The sequence below is a fragment of the Accipiter gentilis genome, chromosome 3 (assembly GCF_929443795.1).
Source record: "Accipiter gentilis chromosome 3, bAccGen1.1, whole genome shotgun sequence".
NCBI classification, from domain to species: Eukaryota; Metazoa; Chordata; class Aves; order Accipitriformes; family Accipitridae; genus Astur; species Astur gentilis.
Genome location: NC_064882.1, coordinates 714382 through 735214, shown reverse-complemented (window position 1 = coordinate 735214; position 20833 = coordinate 714382). Strand labels below are relative to the sequence as shown.

At 36.9% G+C, this 20833-nt stretch overlaps 1 protein-coding gene across 3 annotated transcripts in view; it reads right to left on the bottom strand.

Moving 5' to 3' along the window:
- Window positions 1-20833, bottom strand: part of GLRA3 (glycine receptor alpha 3) — a 99615-nt gene that overhangs the window by 42699 nt on the left and 36083 nt on the right. For all 3 annotated transcript variants that reach the window (XM_049796035.1, XM_049796026.1, XM_049796042.1), the window contains exons 4-5: window positions 7368-7591; window positions 4330-4412 (exon numbers count right to left, since the gene is read on the bottom strand). In XM_049796035.1, the coding sequence (XP_049651992.1) occupies window positions 4330-4412; window positions 7368-7591 (307 nt within the window). The remainder of the gene's footprint in view (window positions 1-4329; window positions 4413-7367; window positions 7592-20833) is intronic.

Sequence of the window (20833 nt, the reverse complement as noted above, 5' to 3'; positions counted from 1 at the left end):
CGGCGGGTGGTGAGCTATTGCCCTGCGCATCATTTGTACATTCTAATCCTTTTATTACTACTGTTGTCATTTTATTAGTGTTATCATTATCATTATTAGTTTCTTCTTTTCTGTTCTATTAAACCGTTCTTATCTCAACCCATGAGTTTTACTTCTTTTCCCGATTTTCTCCCCCATCCCACTGGATGGGGGGGGAGTGAGTGAGTGGCTGCGTAGTTGCTGGCTGGGGTTAAACCATGACAATTGCTTAGAAAGACTAAAAAGCCTCCATAAATAAAAAAAGGTGGGGGGGGGGAGGGGAAGGCCATTATTTAATTTATTAAGAGAGACAATAAGCATCAAAATTAAATTACGAGGTGAGCAGGTGCTTTCTCCCTTACATATGTTGCTTTTTATAGTATATTTCTTCTTTTGTAACTGAGTTAGTCTTTTCACTATTCTTTGAAAATTCAGGAATATCGAATGTCACATAAAATTATAATTGTAATATAAGAATAAAGGAATGCTGTGAGATAAAAGTGAAACTTAAAAAAAGAGAGAGACAACAAGCTCTAGCACATGAAAGAAAAACACTTCTTTCCTGGGAGACAGACCACAGAAATAAATATGTATCTAGCTGACATTTCTTTGTATCTTATTCAAGCAGAATAAAACTAAAATTATCTAACATGCCTATAGGCTGCCCTGGTGTAAGGCACAGAAATGTAGAAGGGATTATTTCATATGTGCATTTTCATTTGCTTCCTTTCTAAAATACAAAAGCAGCTCATTCTAGTTGCTGAGAAATCATTTGGTAAAATAAATCCTTAAAAATAGAAGACATTTCCACTTAAATATTTTTTCAGACACTTCAGGATATAAGTGAAGTAATTTGACCAGGGGCAAATCCAGCTGCTTAGACTGACCTTGGAAAAAACATTACATGAGATGGATAAAACCAAAAATACCATTTGGAAGGAATGCTATACATGAATTTTCCTCTTAGAGCTTTCTATGCTGGAGCAAGAGTATCAATATTGAAGGAAAGTATGCAGTACTAAACAAAATAATTTTTTTTTTTTAGCAGAGCTAAAACCTACAATCTGTCCTTTATAAGTAACTGTCAGCCTTTCTTTGCAACCTAGTGGTAAGACAAGTAAGAAGAAGACGAGTGATTTGTTAGAAACAGTCTAATTTGCTTAGTGACACATGCAGGAGCAAGGCTTGCAAGATCGGGTACAATTTAAAGAAACTGTGAGATAAATGTGCCTTGTAAATTCATAATTGTACAGTGTCCTACCCAACCTCGCACTCAGTGGAAAATACAGCAATGATCATCACTTTAAAAAGAAACATCTGGAAGCATGGCTGCTGTTTTGCTCCTGCAACCGCTTCAGTTTTATAACACAGCCTGATGATCAGATCATTTACTCAGGACACGAGAGGACTGTGTTCTCAGTTTTGAAGCCCCGTGTCTTCCACTTCCCCAGACAGTGCATTAACCACCAGGGTTAGTGCTTCGATCCCCCTGTTTAAGTTGTCCCACGGTGCACCAAAAAATGTAAGCCAGACAGCCACAGGATGACACTGTATGACACTGTGGCCTAGAGATTAGAGATGCTCAGACGGATTCAGGCTCTCAGGGTTATGTCAGTTCTTGCCTCAGGAGATTTGATATGAAGCCTGGCAAAATGCTAGAAGTACCCATTCTCCTTTTTTCTTTTATAATTTTAAAGGGAACTGGGCGTCCGTTCTTAGCCAAAGACTGAAATTTGAATGTTTCTGCTCACCTTTTTCTAAGTTTTGGAAATAGGTCAGAGTTCAGACTTACATAAAACAATTATTTTATCTAGTTACTCTTCTGTCTAGCATGTAGATATTATTTGTAACTCCTCCAAGGTGTCTGTTTCCCTTCCTGTACTGCCTGTATAGAGAAACCAGTTTTGGGCAGGTGAATTCCTGCTCTTGAAGGTCTAGGATCTTGGAAGTTATGTCACTGTGCCTGTTGTTTTTGGGTCTGTCCCAAAGTAATTTCAGGGAACTGGTTTCTTGTTCTTGCAAACCTAACTGATTATTATGCTATCAGACATGTAGGTACAGCCAGAGCTCCCCCATGCTGCAAAATTTTCTGCCTCAGGCCAGCTACTTTGCCCGTAGTCTCTATTTTTCAATGTCTGGAGTAACAGGTAAAATAGAATTAGACAAGGCAATAAGGGGAAACTTTATTACTTGTAGCTTCCTTATGAAATCAAGTTTTATCTTTCTCTGTAACTAGAAGATTTTGAAGCACTTATTTGTATTTTGTTCAGCTCTTTTGTGAACATTGCCTTTCTCTACTATGTGAATGTGCAGCAGGGAATTTACTCCCACTGAACTGAATGATTAAAAACAAGACTTCAGTGAAAAATGTTCTGCTGGAGAATACAGTAAAACATCTACAGTGTTATTCAACTAATAAGTGTTTGTTCCCTGTGGTGTAGTTTGTGGGAATTGTGAGCTCCTGCAAGGTTTCTATAAAGCAAAACAGATGCCTGTTTGTTCAAGAATGCTCAGTTGTTGTATGACCTGTCCTCACAAGGGCTGAAAAAGAGGAAAAATACAGTTGAGTTTTATGAAGTTGTTAAAGTAAAAATTTCATAACTTTTTTAAATTATACCTTCTGATTGTTCAAACACTGTGATGCTTTCTGTTTGAAGCATAATTGCATATAGTGAGTATTTACTTATTGATCCTAAAACTGTAAATCTAGATCTGACATTAAGATGGGTACTTATAATTTATCTGTTTTTCTCCTGTCATTGATTTTCACAAACTTCAGATTGCTGGAATCTTTCAAAGAATGCTTTACTTTATTTTTGTTCTTCACATCATTAGGAGGATTTTTCTGCTAGGAGTCTCTTCCAAAATCCTCTCATTTTAAAGGGAAAAGGCAATTCCCAAATACTTCATATCACAAGGAAAATGAGAATTTAATGCATATCTGTGCCTTCCTCCTTGCACATCCTGTGTTAGCTCAGATCATAGCATCAGACAGAACCTTTGGTTTTGTCTTTTTGTCTGTGTGTGTGCGCGCCTTGAAATGGCATAGCTGCTGTATGCTTTCCATCCTCTTTTATGTTCTAAGTGAGATATCAAGGGAGGCGATAAGTACAATATATGATGGCTTGAGTTAACAAATGCTAATTTTATTTTACATAAAAAGTATTGATGTTAACTGAGAGATAATTCTGCAAAGCCTGTCTTGTCTAAGCTGATTTTACCTTCTCTTCTACTCTCAGGATGTTTTGTGTATAATGCAAATAGAGCTTTATGATGAGATTATTTAAAACACATGGAGTTGTAATTTCGCTTTTTCCATTGAAGTTCTAGTGTAACACTAGGTTTGGTCAAACTGTCAGACCTTCTTTGCGCTAGAAAGCTATCAAGTCCTTTTTTCTTTCTGTGTTTTGCTGCGTGATTTCAATGTCAAGCTATCTGTGCTAATACACATTCCTTTAGGCCCGGAATCGTCAGAAGATGCTAGAAATTTTTCCAGTGTTATGGCTGATGGTCAGATCATACTCACATTTTATCCCTAGCTAGATGGTACCTTTTATGGACATCTTCCTCCTCTTAACGCAAGGGCTCTACAGCCCTTCACAAGATTTTCTGGGAGGTGTTCCACTGATCCAAGGTGCTCCCCCAATTGGGGGGGTGAGGGCTGTGTAAGTGACATACCCTATGTGGGTACATGGGCATATACATATATACATATATATGCTTTGCAATCTTCTACATTTCTCCCTTGTAGTAAACCCTTTCCCTAATCCCTTCTAGGATGATTAGGTAAAAACTACAGTTATGTAGCTGTAACATGTTGGCATACTGAAGAGCTAGGGCAGGAATCTGAAGAGCAGGGACTCAGTATACATTGTCTTGTTTCCAGCTTTTAAGGACACCACATTATTATCGATTTCAGGATATTCACATAAATCACATAAATCACTTCCTCAAGTTATTCTCATGTTTCCTTTATGCTCTCCCATATTACTGTCCCCCTGTATGTGTGAACACAGGGAAGACTTACTGGTGAATCTCCATATGCATAAATTTTCCATGAAGGTAAACTGGCATTAGGTACTTTAGTAGTAACAGCAGATTTACACAAAACAGTTCATTTTCAGTACAAGTAAGGATGAAAGAATCTCTTCCTTTGAAAATCATGTATGTTTCACAGAATCTTTTGGTAAAATAGAGAATTCTTTTTTGAAAATTTGTTCTTGTACCAATACAAGGGGTCTTTCTACATCCTGCATAACTGTTGTAATCCCTACAAAAGTATTTATAGGATAACGCATTAAGCAAACTTACAGCTTTCCAGCTGCATTATACATGTTTGCACATCCATTGGAAAATTTTTGAGATCCATCGGACAGGACAGTATTAAAGTCAATCTGAAAGAACACAAAAAAATATTAAAAATATACCACAAAAATGCCATAGAAGCGCACAGGAAAAATGCATGAAAACACTGGAAGTCATTAGAAATAGAAGAAATTGCATTTTTTCATTAGGAAGCTCTCAAAAGGGTTGTATATTAGCTGAACATATTTCACTCGCTCACCCTATTATGACCATGTGGAAAAAAAATATAGACTTTCAGAAAAACAAATTTTTCAGTTGGGTTACCTAACTTTATGAGAATTCTAAAGGAATGCAGCAACAGCATGTTTTTTTGTGCTACAGCAGAATTATTGTACTGTTACAGTATTTCAAATCATTGACATAAGATTTACCCAGATTTGCAAGAATTTCATAACAGATGTCAGCTGCAAATTATGGTGGCAAAGTAATTTATGTGTTATTGTCCTAAAATAAGGTGCTTAAATTGTCAACACAAAGGTTCAAGATAACATTTAATGATATTGATGGCAGACTGAAATATGCCTGTAATTTTGAACTGCAGCTGTGTTTCACGTTAGTCCTGGTACTTCCTGTGAAATACTTTGCAACCTATAGGCAAAAGAGGTATTTCTACATTTTGTATCAATACAATAACTTATCTTTAGAGTGATACTTCTCAGAGGAATGAGAAAGAAGAATGTAACAGGTAAAAGCACATGTTTTCCCTCGCTGGCCATGTTTAGGTATCCATTTATAATTCAGGGACATGACTGCACCTTTCTTCTTGCTAGAAAATACCTTGCGTGAAAATTTTGCCCCATATTCATTTATCAGTTCAGTTGATAGAAAATCTGAGGGCCTTGAGATCAATTCCTTACACGTAAGGCTTTTCTAGAATGGCAGTGCTCTAATCCCCCTCTCTTAAACCCATTTCCCTGTTTTTGGCATTGGGGCTAAAGGGAAGTGGGCAGTAGGTGGCAAGTATAGCTGTATATTTCTTTCACCCTACTTTTTCCCCTCTCCAAAGCTTCTTGATTCTTTGTTGCTGCACCTTCTGTTTAGCCTGTCAGTGACAGGGCTGCAGGGGGAGAGTCCAAGTAGGGAACTCAGACCCAGGCTCTATTCCCATGCTAAAAATGGTTCCAAATGCAAAATCTGATTAGTAGGCTAGTAACAAGGCAAGTCATTTCAGAGAAGAGGCACCTGGACTTTACTTTGTGCTTTGGTAAATATTTTAGGATTTTATATTAAGTATTCATTGAATCAGGAACTGGACCCTTCTCATTATTTTCTTGTCTGAATCGTTCCAATGCAACTGGGGGGGGGGGACGGGGGGGACGGGACATTAGGGAATGAAAGGAAAAGCAAATTTAGAAACTTTTTTTTTTCTCTTAATATCGGCAAGTTAGCAATAAGCATGTCTCCCCTCATCAAAAGCTTAACTGACTCAAATTCACACAACAACTCAACTAGATGCCAATTATATGATTTTAAATTTGTTTCAGAAATTGTAATAGTTCTTAATTAAATCATGGCAACATAAACTTTCTGGCTCCGTAAGAAACAGAGGAGCTATCTGGCATCTGTTTCATCACAGTCAATGTTTGCTTTTATAATTTAATATTATAATATTTCTGATGTTTTTGGTTTTCCCCCCATTTCGTGTGACCATGAACTGGGTCTGAATTCTATTGAAGTTGCAATCCAAACTTGTTTCAGTTGAGTGGTGGTGTCTGTACTTTGTGTTGTACATATCTGGAGGAAGTAGGGCAAGAAGAAGGAGTTGTTTGATTAGAGTGGAACAACTGCCAGTGCCTCTCAGGGCGACTCAGACAGTCTGGAGAGAATTGATTTAGTTCTACTTTCTACTTGGGTCTGGAGAAGGAATCCTTTATACTTGCTTTCCATCTGTTTCTAGTGACAGAATACATGTTGTGACACTGAAGAATGATTATGTTCCCAGACTGGCAGGCTAACCTCCTTTTGGATATGAAATACTTGGAGGAATTTTAACCCAACCCTTTCTCCCAGTGTAAGCTTGACAAGATGCTGCCCACTTGCACTGGAAGGAGGGAGGAAGGAGAGTCCCTTGCCACTGAGACATTCCACGCAAGCCACAAACATTTTCTTTTTCTCTTAGTATACAAATTGTTCTACAGATTCCTGATGTCTCTTCAAAAGTCCAATTACCCACTAATACAGTGTCACAAAAGCATGCAAAGCAAAACGCTTATTGGATGAGAGGTATATTTATTTTGAAAAGTGTAACATTTTGTACAAGTAGGTCACTGTATTAATACCAATTCTGTATCATGCCTAATGGGTCATTAGTATATTTATATCCAATGTGTTTCTCATTAAATCAGGTTTTTCAAGATAGTGGTAAAATGCCTACTAATGTCTGTATTAATAAAACAAAAGTGGGGAGAAAAGAAGAGAAAAGAAGTAAGATAACTTGATTTTGTCAATACTTATGATTGCTGCTTATAGCTTCTTAAACCTTTTCAAAAGTTTACTTTCCACTTTTCCCTCCATCTCCAGCAGTAAGTGAACTATTCTTTAAATGTCATGCTTCCCCAAACAGGTCATGTTTCCATGTTGAAGTGCAACTGCAATATCCAAAAAGGTGAAAAAGAAATAACATTGGATTGTCATTACATTGGAGACTACAGCATGTGAAACTCATACATAGGCCAGCTCAGATTATAATACTCCAGGATTATTTTGCTCTGTGCAAGTGTCTTAGCAACTCTACGCTCAGTATCCGTACTTTAAAATGGCAAAGATACTTTTCTTATTATTTTTATTATGTGCATGCCTAATGAAGGATCATTTTCTATTTTAGTATTAAGAATGAACAGTAATGATGATGAAGTTCTGTATTCAAAACTCACAACTATTTTAGTGATAGTTCTGCATGACTAGCAACTGAAGATATTTATTAGCAATTCTTGGGTACACTTTTCAGTTTCTATCTGAAAAAAATCATTTGATTAGAGACTCACCTGATAGAATAAAGTACATTTCCATTTTTGAAAATTCGCAACAACTTATTATCTGTAGTAACTTCATGAAAGTTGGCACCTTTTTCATTTGCAAAGAACAAATCAGGTTTCCAAATTGAATCCAGCATGGATGGATCTAAGTCTAAGGAGTCATCTGGATATTCGCTGTATGCGAGTCGTGGATCATTCCAATTCTGACGGAGAAAGATGTTCACTCGGTAATCCTGAATGAAAGAGAAGACAAGCAAAGCTTTATCAAGCATGGGGATTTAGCTTTTATTTCATTTCTTAGCCATGTAATCCCCTGTCCATCTGTGGATGACAAAAGAATTACTTAGCTGAATGCCAGCATGATACCTATTTGTATTAGTGGGGGCACAATGGATAAGAATAAAGATGCATTTCAGGGCAATTGAAAACATCCCAAGCTAAGGAAATCCAGCCTTCATGTATAGTTCATATAACTCCATGTAACTCTACCCCTACAGCAGCTTTGTCTTGAAATCAAAATGAGAGAAGCATAAAGAGTTTTATGGAGTTACCTTTTTCTGCCCAAGTCCTGGCGGGGGCATTCCTACTTCCCTCTCTTAGGCAATGAGAATCTCTCCCGCTGTAAGGGAAGTTAAATTAATTTCTTTTTTTTTCTCTTTCTAATCCTTACACATTTTAGACCCACCACTTAGATTTTCTGTGCCTCAGTTCCCTATTGAAAATTGTGTGAGCAGTAGTTTACCATACAGCTGTCTGAGGAGGACACATGTTCTTCCACTGTTCAAATAGAGCGGAGATCATATAAGTCCTTATGATAAATTAGCTCAGGTACAAGTGGAGTCACCTTAATTCCTACAGACAGTCCTGTCTTAGTCAAGGATGCTTTTATAGAAAAGACGAGTACAGTGCTTCGAACTTCTGGAAGCCATTTTGGAGTCATATCTACTCTCTGTCAGACAGAATGTTGTATTTATGGCTAGACACTTTCTTAAAACTTTACTACTTTGAAAGATGAACATACTTGTTTTTAAATAAAAGCAAGTATTATCATCTCATTACATTATATCAAGAACTGAGAGAATTGAGACACTGAGCATAAGGACTATGCTTTTATTGGTCCTAATATGATTTTCCTCATTATTTGCACTACTGCATTAATGAAAGAAGATTAAAAATAAAATAGAAAAAAGATGTTAGGAGCTGAGGTGAAATGGGGGCTGGTTGTCAGAGCTTACGTGACACTTCTGAATGTAATAGAATTAAATAACATCACTTGTTTATTGTTAAAAAAGACAATGAAACTTAATTTTAAAATGAAATCTTTTTTATTCAAAATAGGAAATGAAGTGTTCAAGGCGGAGCAATATAATTTGGCCAATAACTATGGGTAGTATTGATTAGTGGTTAGAATAACTAGTTAAAACCCCACTGGTGTAGAAGTTGTGCGTACTGTTAAAATTCCAGTGTCGTATTAATATTTGGTCTTACGAAATTTGGAACATGCAGCCATACAGTTGTGAGACTCATGCCAACAGACATAATAAAGGACAACAGGAACCTGTCGTGGTTTAACCCCAGCCAGCAACTAAGCACCACGCAGCTGCTCACTCACTCCCCCCCATCCAGTGGGATGGGGGAGAAAATCGGGAAAAAAAAGAAGTAAAACTCATGGGTTGAGATAAGAATGGTTTAATAGAACAGAAAAGAAGAAACAAATAATGATAATGATAACACTAATAAAATGACAACAGTAGTAATAAAAGGATTAGAATGTACAAATGATGTGCAGGGCAATTGCTCACCACCCGCCGACCGACACCCCGCCAGTCCCCGAGCAGCGATTCCCTGCCCCCCCTCCCACTTCCCAGTTCCTAAACTAGATGGGACGTCCCATGGTATGGAATACACCGTTGGCCAGTTTGGGTCAGGTGCCCTGGCTGTGTCCTGTGCCAACTTCTTGTGCCCTGGCTGGGCATGAGAAGCTGAAAAAATCCTTGACTTTAGTCTAAACACTACTGAGCAACAACTGAAAACATCAGTGTGTTATCAACATTCTTCGCATGCTGAACTCAAAACACAGCACTGTACCAGCTACTAGGAAGACAGTTAACTCTATCCCAGCTGAAACCAGGACAGAACCTCAATATGCAACATTTACTCATAAGAAATAGTGTTTTATATCTTCTTGTTTTGGTCAGTTTAATTACTCGGCTTGAATAAGGGTAGCCAAATATGCTAAAAACATGTTTACCAAACATTTTCTGCTTGATAATCAGAAAATACTGCATAGCATATAAAGAAAGTCCCAGTAGATGATTTTATGTTCGTATAACCTTTTAAATTTTCAAGACAAAGCCAGTAAGTGGAAAACTACACATGGAGAATGAAATTAATTCAGATTATTGTTTTCAGCAGACACGAAAAAGGCTCTCTGGCCAAATTGAAGTGTATAACATTAGACGACAGGTTTTGTTAATCAATCGCTCTTTAAAAATAAATAGTTAATTTGTTACACCCCCCCCCCCCCTTTCAGAAAAGGAATGAAGGAAATTTTCCTTCTCTTTTCATCATGGCTAGTGACAGCCTCAAGAGCCATAAAAGGTTCATAAGAGAAGCTGTTGGTATTTTTCACAATTAGCACCACGGCATGATGAAACCAGAGCCAGGGAATTGTATTTTACAGATGTAGAAACAAATTTTTTTTTTTTTTTCCTAAAGTAAGCCAAAACCCTTAGACAGACTTGTGCCTCAGTGTTCATAGAACTGAGCTTTTGGTGTCTTCCATGCAGCAAGAGGACATATTACCCCCTGAAATACCCTTATTTCTTTGCATGATATCCCAAATACCATGTAGTACCAGTTCCCCTTCCAAATTCCTGTATACAAACAAAAGACCAGGAAGAAGTAGGATGTGGGAGCAGTGATGGCTCTACTGCCTGTCCCAACATGTCGAATACTTGCACTGAAGAAAACATTATCTCTAAACCTGGGACACTGGGTGTGAGCACTGCAGCTCTCAGGACTTCACCTGCACTTCAGCCAAACCCAAGCTTTACCTTTTAATTTGTATAACCTGAAGTGTGCTTATTTATTTCACTTTTCTCTGTAGAATATGATGAGTTTAAGAGTGGGATTACTTATAGAGTAAGGTATTTCTCATATGTATAAAACAGAACAGGTGAAAATTCATAGCAGAAAGTTGAAATGTAAACAGAAAATGGAGGAAGAAAAATGGAGGAATCTGTTTGAGGTTATATTAAGCTATTCTGTATGTCAGTTTGCCTAAATTTTATGGGTTTAAATTGTTTCCAGCTTTTAAGATGAAAAACATCCTAGTTAAATTTTTCACTGAAGCAATTGAAGCTATTTCTCATTGTTATCCCCCCTGAAAGGTCTGACTTAAATTGGCTCTCATTATTCACTAAAAAAATTCCTAATCTATGAAAAGGAAAGAGACACATTTGATTGCTATTGTATGAAGGACAAGTATTCATTGCCTCAGCTTATAATTACACATTGTAAGCATAAGGCTTAACTGCTTTAAACAAGTAGGGTTGTTTGATGCAAACACAGAGACCAGAATTAAACTGCCAGAATTGATTTGTACTCCTACAAGAGGATTACTATTCTCACATGCTACTTGCCCAGAGGGGTGACTCCTAATTCAAATAACTCTGTGCTGGGGAGGTCCCTTGAGGGGAGAGAGAAATCATCATTTAAGCACGTGGTGTCTTCCACAGCCACTTCTATAACCTCAAGGCTGCCATCGTCTGAACAGCTGCCATACCCTGGTTCTACAGAATGAGATTGCTTTATGGGTCTGCACTTGCTCCGTTGTCCTTCAAACCCTTAGCCACAGGGTGAACTTTCTTAGAGGGTCAGGATACTGTTCATCTGCTTTATAGGACTCAATAAAATAAAAATCGGGAGATCAGGTGATTGCTCTTTGCTGTCCATGCTGAGGCGGAGGCCATTATGGACTCCAATACTAACATTTTGATTAGCAATTTCCAGGACACAGTAAAATCTAAAATACTTACAGAATATGTTGATTTCTTCTTCATTATACTGATACAGATAGAGCTATATTCCCATAGCATACAGAATATAGCTAGACTGCTTTATGAAAACTTTTGTACAAATCCTCAAGGTATTAATTGCCTAACTCTCACTGGTTTCTTTAATGCATTTTTAATATGCACTGTATGTGGAATCCTTCTAGATCTGAGAGAAAGAGATATAAAAGCAAATTTCCAAAATATGCCCTTCATTTGAACATTGCATATCACCCGCTCTCACCATTTTTGAATGCTGTCATTTGAACAGTTAATCAAATTTTCATGCATAAGTGAATAATCTTCCAGAACGCTACCTTTGCACTCCCAAATACTATTATAATTTTGACTAATATATCCATCTAAGTGAAATCTAGACTTGTCTTATTTTTGCTTTATTTGTTTTAACTCACTGTAAAATTTTAACATGGAAATTCTATGAACTTTCCAAGAACACTGCTAAGAGTAAATTTAAAGGCACTATGAGAAATATTGTTCCTGTGAAGAATTTTTTTTCTGGTAACTATGGCATTTTGTTGTAATGAGAGCTGGATATGATCTTCTGTTCCTAAGAAGATATCACAGACATACTGGAAAGAGCTGCTCACATGAAGGCCGAGGTGAGGAATGAAAATTAGCAGGGTGACCTGGAGTGAAAGTCTGGCAGAATGAGAGAGAGCTACTAGAGACATTGGGGGAACAGGGAATAATTCACATGGTTTAAGTAGGTGTTACAAAGGAGAGGAATATGTATCAAGAAGAATAAGACCCAAGGGAGTCCTGTCCTAAAAAGGTAGCCAATGTCTTGAAGAGCTACTTCAAAGTAAGTATAATTTTGTAACTACAGTGGGCTATTTGTTTTATTGAATTTGTGTATCACCCCATAGAGAATGAGACTATTTGGTCAAACAGTTTTGTGTGTGTTACCAGCCTTCTCCCTCTATGCCCCACCCCACCCTACCCCACCCCACTCCCCCCAAAAAAAAAATTCGGGTGCTGAGTTATCAGGTGTTCAGTTGCTAGTGAAATGGTATTAGTAGTTTCATGTTTCAACACAACATCCTTGGTACACCAACATAAAAGGAATGTTGTTGAGCATATGTCACTTCATTTTCCATTTTGTTTCTTGGGTAAATGAAAAACATATTTGACCTTTGTTCTTCAAAATATTATGGTTGCCTTATGCATTTTATCTTCAATATACTTTGACTTCTTAATCTTGATGTAATTTGTTAATTAGGATACTTTTAACAGGCTAATTAAAAGCCTTTTGGAAATTTACCTTTAATATTTTAATTTTGATGTAATACTATGGCAAAAAAAAGTTAGACTTAAAACTAACTCCATGCCTGGAAGATAAAGTGGTAAACTAAGCAGAAAATGATTATTTTCTCAACCAGATGATTGCTGCACAATCCAGTATAGTACTAAACTTGTTACTGCTATGAAACAGCAGTAAAAACATAATACTAACTTTTTTATTTTGCAGTTTCTAAGATGAGTTCTCCCCTTGGAACATGAGCTGTCCTGGTTTACCATAGCTAGAATTAATTTATTTTTTTTTACTTTAGAAAACCATTGGAGAAAATTTCACAAAAAGTGAGAAATGATTTTGGCTTTTGTTATACCAATACAAAGGTAGTACCATGTGGGGACTTGGTGGATACAGGTTGTCATAGTTGCCTTCTTTCTCAGGTTTGCTTTCTCATTCTCACTGCTGTACTTGAAAAGCTGCTATGTTACAAAACACATTAATTTTTACTGGTGAGAATTTACTAGTTTTAATTTTTACTAGTGACATTTCTTAAAGTTGCTATCTCAGTCTCTGAAAAACATGCAACTTGACATTCTTTTTATTGCCGCCTTGATTACTATAATTAGACAGGATGCCCTGTGGCAGATTAGTATTTTGTGGTAATAACATTTTCCATTTTTAATTTGTTCACTGGCACTAAGCACTATGGCTGGTCTTTAGGTAACCTAATTACTTTGGGTAAATTGATGGAGTTTCCTTAGTTTTCCTTTACATATCTGAAAATTTCAGACTGCACCAAAAGCTATTCAGCTAATGACTTCAATATGCCTTTGATGAGATTTCCCTAGTATAGAAACTCAAGTATGTAAAGTTAAGTAAGCCCCTCAAATTGGTAAGTCATTTTCCATGCAGGTTACCAATGACATTGCAAAATCAAAGTAGGAGGGCACCCTTGAAATTCACACTGATATTTGAGAAATATAAATGTAGTTTATGTAATCTGAAGGATTCCCCCATATTTCCTCATGCTTAATAGTTTGAATTCCATGATTACTGAGATGATTTATGGAGAGGCCTCATCTGTAGTCATGCATGTTCAGAAAAAGAATATATAGAAGTAGGTGCAGAAAAGGATGATATAGGACTAGACAGGATAGCCAGTTCTTTGACAGTAGGCAAGAAAATTTGATTTCTTTAAACCAGTAATACAAAGGACTTGCATTATAACTTGATTGATGACTTGATTGCCATCTGTAAACATGTGGAAGAGTAAATACTAGAAGGAGAAAACATTTTAAATCTAAGATCAAGAACATCTTTAATTATCAATAAATTTAGGCTGGACTGAAATGGCTCATACTTTTGCTTATCATGCTAATAAACATTAGTGATCTTTTCACTGTCATGATTTATTATTGCAAATAAGGGGATTCTATTTTTTATTACATCTTTGCATTATTACAGGTCTCAACTTCAGCAAGGATAGTGCATATATCTATGCTGTATGGCAGTTCAATTAATGAATGAAAACAAACTGCAACAGACTCTGTGCTCCACCATTAACCGTAACTCATTAATCTGTCAGAGATTTACCATAGCAGCTAAAGAGAAATTAAATGTGATTTAAATTGATCACTGAGTACTTAACTTTAATTGACACGTCAAATCTGTGTCAGAGTAACAAGATTTGACTAATGCCAAACATCCCTAAGAACATGCTTTTCTGTACTGAATAGCTGTAGGGCATTCATTATAAGAAGCAATGTAGATATGCTGTTGATTATGATAAAGAGTTTGCCTGACTCACAGGATCCTTCCTGATGATCTGTCCCTGGATAATTCCGTAGGTGGAAGCTCTCTTTCCAGAACTGATTTTGGCAGTGGGTAAAACTAAGGATGACCTTATTGTTCTCACTCGAATTACAGAACCCATAGAGAGGCTGGGAGCAACTGCAGTACTGCACAACTCCCTCAGTAAGGACCAACTTTGTGAATTTTCCAGAACCACAGGATTCCTCCCTCAGAAAGGAACGTCGTCATCGATGGGCCTTAGGAGAAAGCCTTCCTCTTGCCATTTTTCTTTCTAATCCTGTGATTCTTGTAATTTTGCTGTATAAGGGCAAGTATGCAATTCTGTACAGGAAGACATGGAAACTTTTCCTGACTAGTCCTGCCTCAAGTTAGTTGGCTAAGCACTTTGTTGGTGATTAGGTTCTCTAGATTTGAGCACTTGCAGGCTGAGGATGAGCAGTAAGGCCTGTTCGGTTCCTGGATAAAAGCTCTAATCCTAGACTAGTTTGAAAATGGTGAGTGCTCTTACCCCCTCCATTAAGTAGGGCAGGCCAGATGGTTTGGGGATTTGGGTGAGGGCTAACTTGCCTCTGATCTCAGGAAGCTTTAGGAAATTATTTGAATTATTCAGAGAAGATTGTTGATGGATTTTGGATGAAGAGCTCTCTCTTTCTTTGTCCATGGATGTATAAAAGCAGATTTTAAGGTGTTCATTATTATTTTTAATCTTTCTGTTTTATTGTTTGGTTGGTTTTTTTGGTTTTGTTTGTTTTACTTATGCTTCAGAACTAGTAGGTATCCAGGTGGGTGTCCTCTGAATAGTTTTGTTACATTTTTATTTAAATTTTGCCTAATTCCTTTGCAGAGTTTCACTCCAATAGCTGCCCAGCAATATGGATATTGTAGTCAATAGAACTAAAATTTACTTGGCAAACAGCTAGCTAAAACTAGGACTTCAGAATTGCTATCTGTAATATCAGACATCTCAGATTCCTTTACAAAATAAAAATTCAGAGTTCAGCAAATAAGTGTAAACACTACTTGTTCACCAGGTGCTCTTCCTAGGTGTGTCACCTGCCTTCATAACCTTGGATTCTGAAGTGGCATGGCCTCTGTTAACTTTCTGCCCAGGACAGATGAATGTTGCTTGCTTTCTTTTCTTCTGACTTGAGTAATATCTCATTTACCATCACTGCTAATGGTTTGGAGGATGAGAACTGTCCTGTCACTACTCTGTTTCAGTCTTTCCCTTACTGAAAGTATGGGGTCACTTACAGGATGCTTATTAATACAGAGCTATCAGTCTTTGTCATTCAACCCATAGCTAAAAGAAGAAGAATATAGTCAGTAGTTTCTGTGAGGACTCCGTGATTTTTAGCTTCTGACTCCCTTGTCTTTATTACAAAACATTCAAAATCTGTTGAATTCAAGAGTGTGCTACAAAAATCTACTTATTTTCCATAGGGTTTAGGATGGAAACATTGCAAAATGGACAGGTTTAGTTAATTTTAGTGTTGGGTGTTTCTTCTGGTTTATTATCAGTAGCAATGGCTGGATTTTAGTTTCTGTGCTTACAAATAATTGTCATATCAAAAGTCAAAGCTAGTTATAATAGCAAGGATGTTTACTCTCCAAAAAAAATTAAACACAGTACAGACATACTGTATAATAAGGTTTGTCACAGCTCTTACTGCATGTCCTAGAATATTTATTAATTGAAGATTGAGTATAATACTTCCATTCTCAATGGAAGTTGTGTGTTCCCAACTCCTAACTCATTACACTAAAATCACATTTTGCAACTTGTTCAATGTAATTGCTTAGTTAAGCTTTAGCTCAGGGGCTTTTAAAATGTTTGCACTTTCAAGCAGTAGTATAAGGGATTAGATGAAAATGGACATGACAATTACATGAACAAACATCATGCACTAAGCCTCTGTCTTCATTGATCTTTGCCATCTTCTCAGTTAACAAAAGATTCTGGGGGTTTTTCTGCAGACAAATGATGTGTCCCTGAAGATGCTTTTGCTCTAACAGCAGAAGGTATTTCTTGCTAAGTGAAAAGTAGAGTTTTCCTGAGATTATTCATTTGTTCACATGAAATGTTGATGCTATATATTCCATGTTGTTATCAATACATTTTATATGTTAGCGCTTAGAATATGACTAGTTTCAATGAGTGACTAAAAGGTCTAATAGTAGAACTCTTTATTGAAAACATGTATTTGAAATCATCCTTTGTTTCATCTCCTCAGGGAAATATAACCCAATTAGATCAAATAGGAATTTGGGAATTCCATACTAACTTTGCCTGCAGCCTTGCTTATGTTGGTAAGTAAATACGACATTGTCTAGAATAGGGGAAATAGGGTAAAATAAAAGGTAAAGCTGAACTAGCTCAAGTCCAGAAACAGGGCCTGCTAACTCCAGAAGCTTAAACACCTTCTAAAATGGGCTGTGGGAAGGGATATATCTCTAACTTTAAACAAACTTGATTAGATATGAGTTGTATTTAAATTTATTCATAGGCATAAAGCACACCAAGAAGTCTGTCAGGAAAATCATGTTGTTTTAGAGGTTCTACAGTGATGCCATGGCAACATATAAAAGTTAATGTGGATTGAAACTGTACCAGTACTGCAGAGAAAGGGAACGTTTTCTTTGTCTACACAAAGTTGTCTAGTGGCATTTGAAAAACCCTACGATATTCTGCCTTTTGGCTGCTGGTTCAAAAAGATGCATGTCTCCTGCAGTCCTATGATATGTCTACCAGCCTACATAATCCAGGGACTCTTAGGGATTATTAAAGCCAACTCTAAAAACACTAAATGCACTTAGGCAACTAAATAAAACTTGAACAGGCACGAACTCCGTTCAGTATCCATTTCCTAACCTGCTCCTTTCATGAACCAGTGCATGTGGGTCTAGATGAGTAGCAAGGGAGGAAGAGGAAATGTCAAGTTTCATGGGCTTCCGCTAGGTCCACGGTGAAGGGAGAGGAAGTAGAGGTTACTCATTGAAAAGCCAATCCTAACCTTATTTTGATAGATCTCAAATATCATGGTTTGTAATCCTACATTCACGCTTGAACAGCAGTCACGGGCACAAATCTGAAACTTTTTTCCTACATTTTGCTAAGCTGGGCAACAGTCTTGCTACACAGTAAGGTCTAGTATAAATATTTAAAAACTGCAGTAAAATTATCCAAAATTAATTACAGACTTAACCAGTGTAAAGTATAAACATATACTATGAAAAGTGTTATTATATAGTATTACTTATTATATATAATATAGGTTATATCAAGGCATGCAAATTATGTATTTTATATATTCAGTTTTCTGAAACTGTAGCGTAGTCAGTTTTATAATTTTCACCAAAATAAGAAAAAATATATTGCAAACCAGGGAACTAATAAAGACTGACTAGAAACAACAAATTTTCGGTATTCTATCCCTTCAATCCTTCTAGGAATCAAGAAGGTAAACCCTCATTCGATTTAAATCTAAGGAAGATAGAGCAACTAAAAAGAAGATTGTGAGAAATCCCACATATTGTAGCACACGATATTTGTAGATGGAACGCAGACTAGAAATCTTCTTTAATCCTGTTATGCCAATAAATTAGCTTTCATATGCTCCTATACATTTACATTTTGTAAATCTATTAACTGAAAAAGAAAACTAGTGACTGAAAGATCAAGCAATGTAAAGACTGCTTATTTTTTAAAGCAAGGGAATAAATTCAGAATACCCAGAGTTGCTTTTGAAGGTTATTATTTTATCAGTAGAAACAGGTAAAGAAGAAATAGCGAATACATACTTTTTCTCAGTTACGTGTATTCAATATATTTGTTTTTAATTCACCTTCAATATCTTCATGATTGTGATAAAGTGTTTGATCAATATCTGTTCACACTGGCTCACAGTCTCTGACAAGAAATGCTTTGAGGAGGTAGCTGGCTGTTTTTTTCTGGGAAAGAAAGATAGGGGATTAAATTTGCTCCTAGGATTTGCTAACGTTTTGTAGGGGCTTGCAAGTTGGGACCTTTCCGAACTGTGGAGAAGGCTGCAGCTAGCAGGAGCTGATTTTTGTTGGCTTCACTGTGTCAGAAGCCCTGGATGAAGCTGTTGAGAAAGTAAAAGCCTCTGCAAGCTGCAGCACTAGTGGCAGAGGAGCAGAGAAGCCTGTGAGCTGGGATTACCTGTAAACTGGAGAGAAGGAGGAAGACAACAATCTGTCCATCCCTGTCTGGAGACACCTGTCTGGTGAGTCTCGATGGCAGGGTAGTGCTTCCTGGGAAAGATGGTTAACTAGCTGAAGGGACAAAGGAAAGTGCCTTGGGAGTGCGTGAAGGTACCGAACCTGACCTCTGTGCTGTAGGAGGTGACCGGGCCTGCTGAGAACTATGTAAGTGAGGCAGATTCTGAAATCATCAGGATTATTTTGTGCTGTTGAAGAAACCAAACTGTCTCAGAGATGCTGAATCTTACTATTCTGTAAATTGGTATTAAACTCTAGAAGGATTTGGGCAGGGTGGGGGGTCAGGAAGAGGGATCTGGCACCATCGTTATAATGCCAGTAATGACACAAGGAGGGGCATGTCAGTAAAAAAAAATGCATATCAGCCCACACCCTGCTGTGATTGTATTGGCTTTCAAAGAAAATCAAAGCCTGAACCACAGCCTCTTATTTCTTGTTCTACCAGCTGTTAATGACCGTATTTAATAGCATGCTGTGTATTCTCTTTGGAAAAGGAAAAAGACTATGGAGAAAACAGATTCTTACAAGCTCTTTTGATAAATTATATAATTTTACTGTTTAATTTTAAAGTATTATAAAATGGTTTCACCATTTTGGATATGATTTAGGATCTATCTTTGCAGTATGGGTATGATATATAAAAAAATCTGAGTGCACAGCTCTTTTACGCTGAGTGATTACTTTGGCTATTGTAATTAAAAATGTAAACCCAGAGTGCACGAAGTACCAAGTATTCAGAACAGAATGAAGACATGAGAGCAGAACTGAATTTTTAAACGATGCCAAAATAACTCAAACATATTCAAGGAAAGAATTTCAAGGTTAATGCTTCATGTAAAGTGTTTGTACTGGAGAACTTTTCCAGCGCATTACTAGACTAGAGAGAAATTAGGAACAAAGGTGACAATCTGAAAATCCTTTATTTTCTTAACTCGGGTTCATTTAACAGTTATTCTAAAGTTCACTGTAGCTTTTGTCTCTGTAAATGAAGTATTAGTAAATTGCAGGTTCATGCAAAAATGAGGGAGAAAGGTTATATTCTTACAGTGATAGATGGGGATTTATGGACTTAACTCCTATTAGCGTTAATGGGAGTTAAGGACAAAATCCCCATATATCATGATGAGATTAGTTTCCATTGCTTAAATACACATCATCGGGCAGCTACACTAAAGATATTTGAAAAGTTATTTCTTTTGGCCTAGCCTTTTGAGGTGTTTTTTTTTTTACAATGTCTTTACATTGATATCTGTGTCCTTATAAATTAAAGAAGCATCATGAGTGTTACATAATCATAACCTCAATGGAATTAATCTTCTTGTGTGATTGCAACAAAATACGAAACTTTATAACAGCATACCTCATACACTGAGAACAGAGCTACGTAGTGATGCCACAATCTTATTTTCAGAGCTCCTCAGATTTTCTACAATAGTGACTGAGTAGATTGCAGTTTGCAAATTAGTTATCTTCACAACTTTTTCTAACTAATGCTATAATTGCTGTAGCAGGATATAGACTTTTAGCAACAGCTAACCTGATAGCTACTATTCAAACGGATTGAAAAGACTAATGTAAAAAATGTAAAAGTAAGTAAGATAATGCTGGAGGGGATGGGAGTGATACCATAGGCTTTCATAGTGCAGTGCTGTATGCAGCACCACCGAGTGGATACGTGGCTTTTCCTTTAAGTGAAAAACGGCAGTCAAAGAAAGAAGAATCAATGTAAGCAAGCATAGGTAAGAGGTAGCTTTTCTAGAACAAGATCGGATGGGTATAGGTAAGCACAAGACATAAAAATTTGGCTAAAGGTTAAGTCTCCTTTGGAATGAGGACATAAAGATTCTGGAAGAACCTTTTGTAAGGGCTGGCATGTAAAGAAACCAGTTGGGTTTTGGATAGCATTAGAACAAGCGATGAATATGATTATAAGGCAAAATTGTCTGCAGTAGCAAGGGCTTGCACTGATGATATAGGAGGTCCTGTCATGTCTTTTGTTCATAATAATTGCAATATGTGGCTATGAGGAAATGTAAAATACGGTGCCTTTAAATTGAGCTGTTCAGCTTTCTGTATTGTACAAAGTGTTTTGTAAAATCTTTAAGAATATT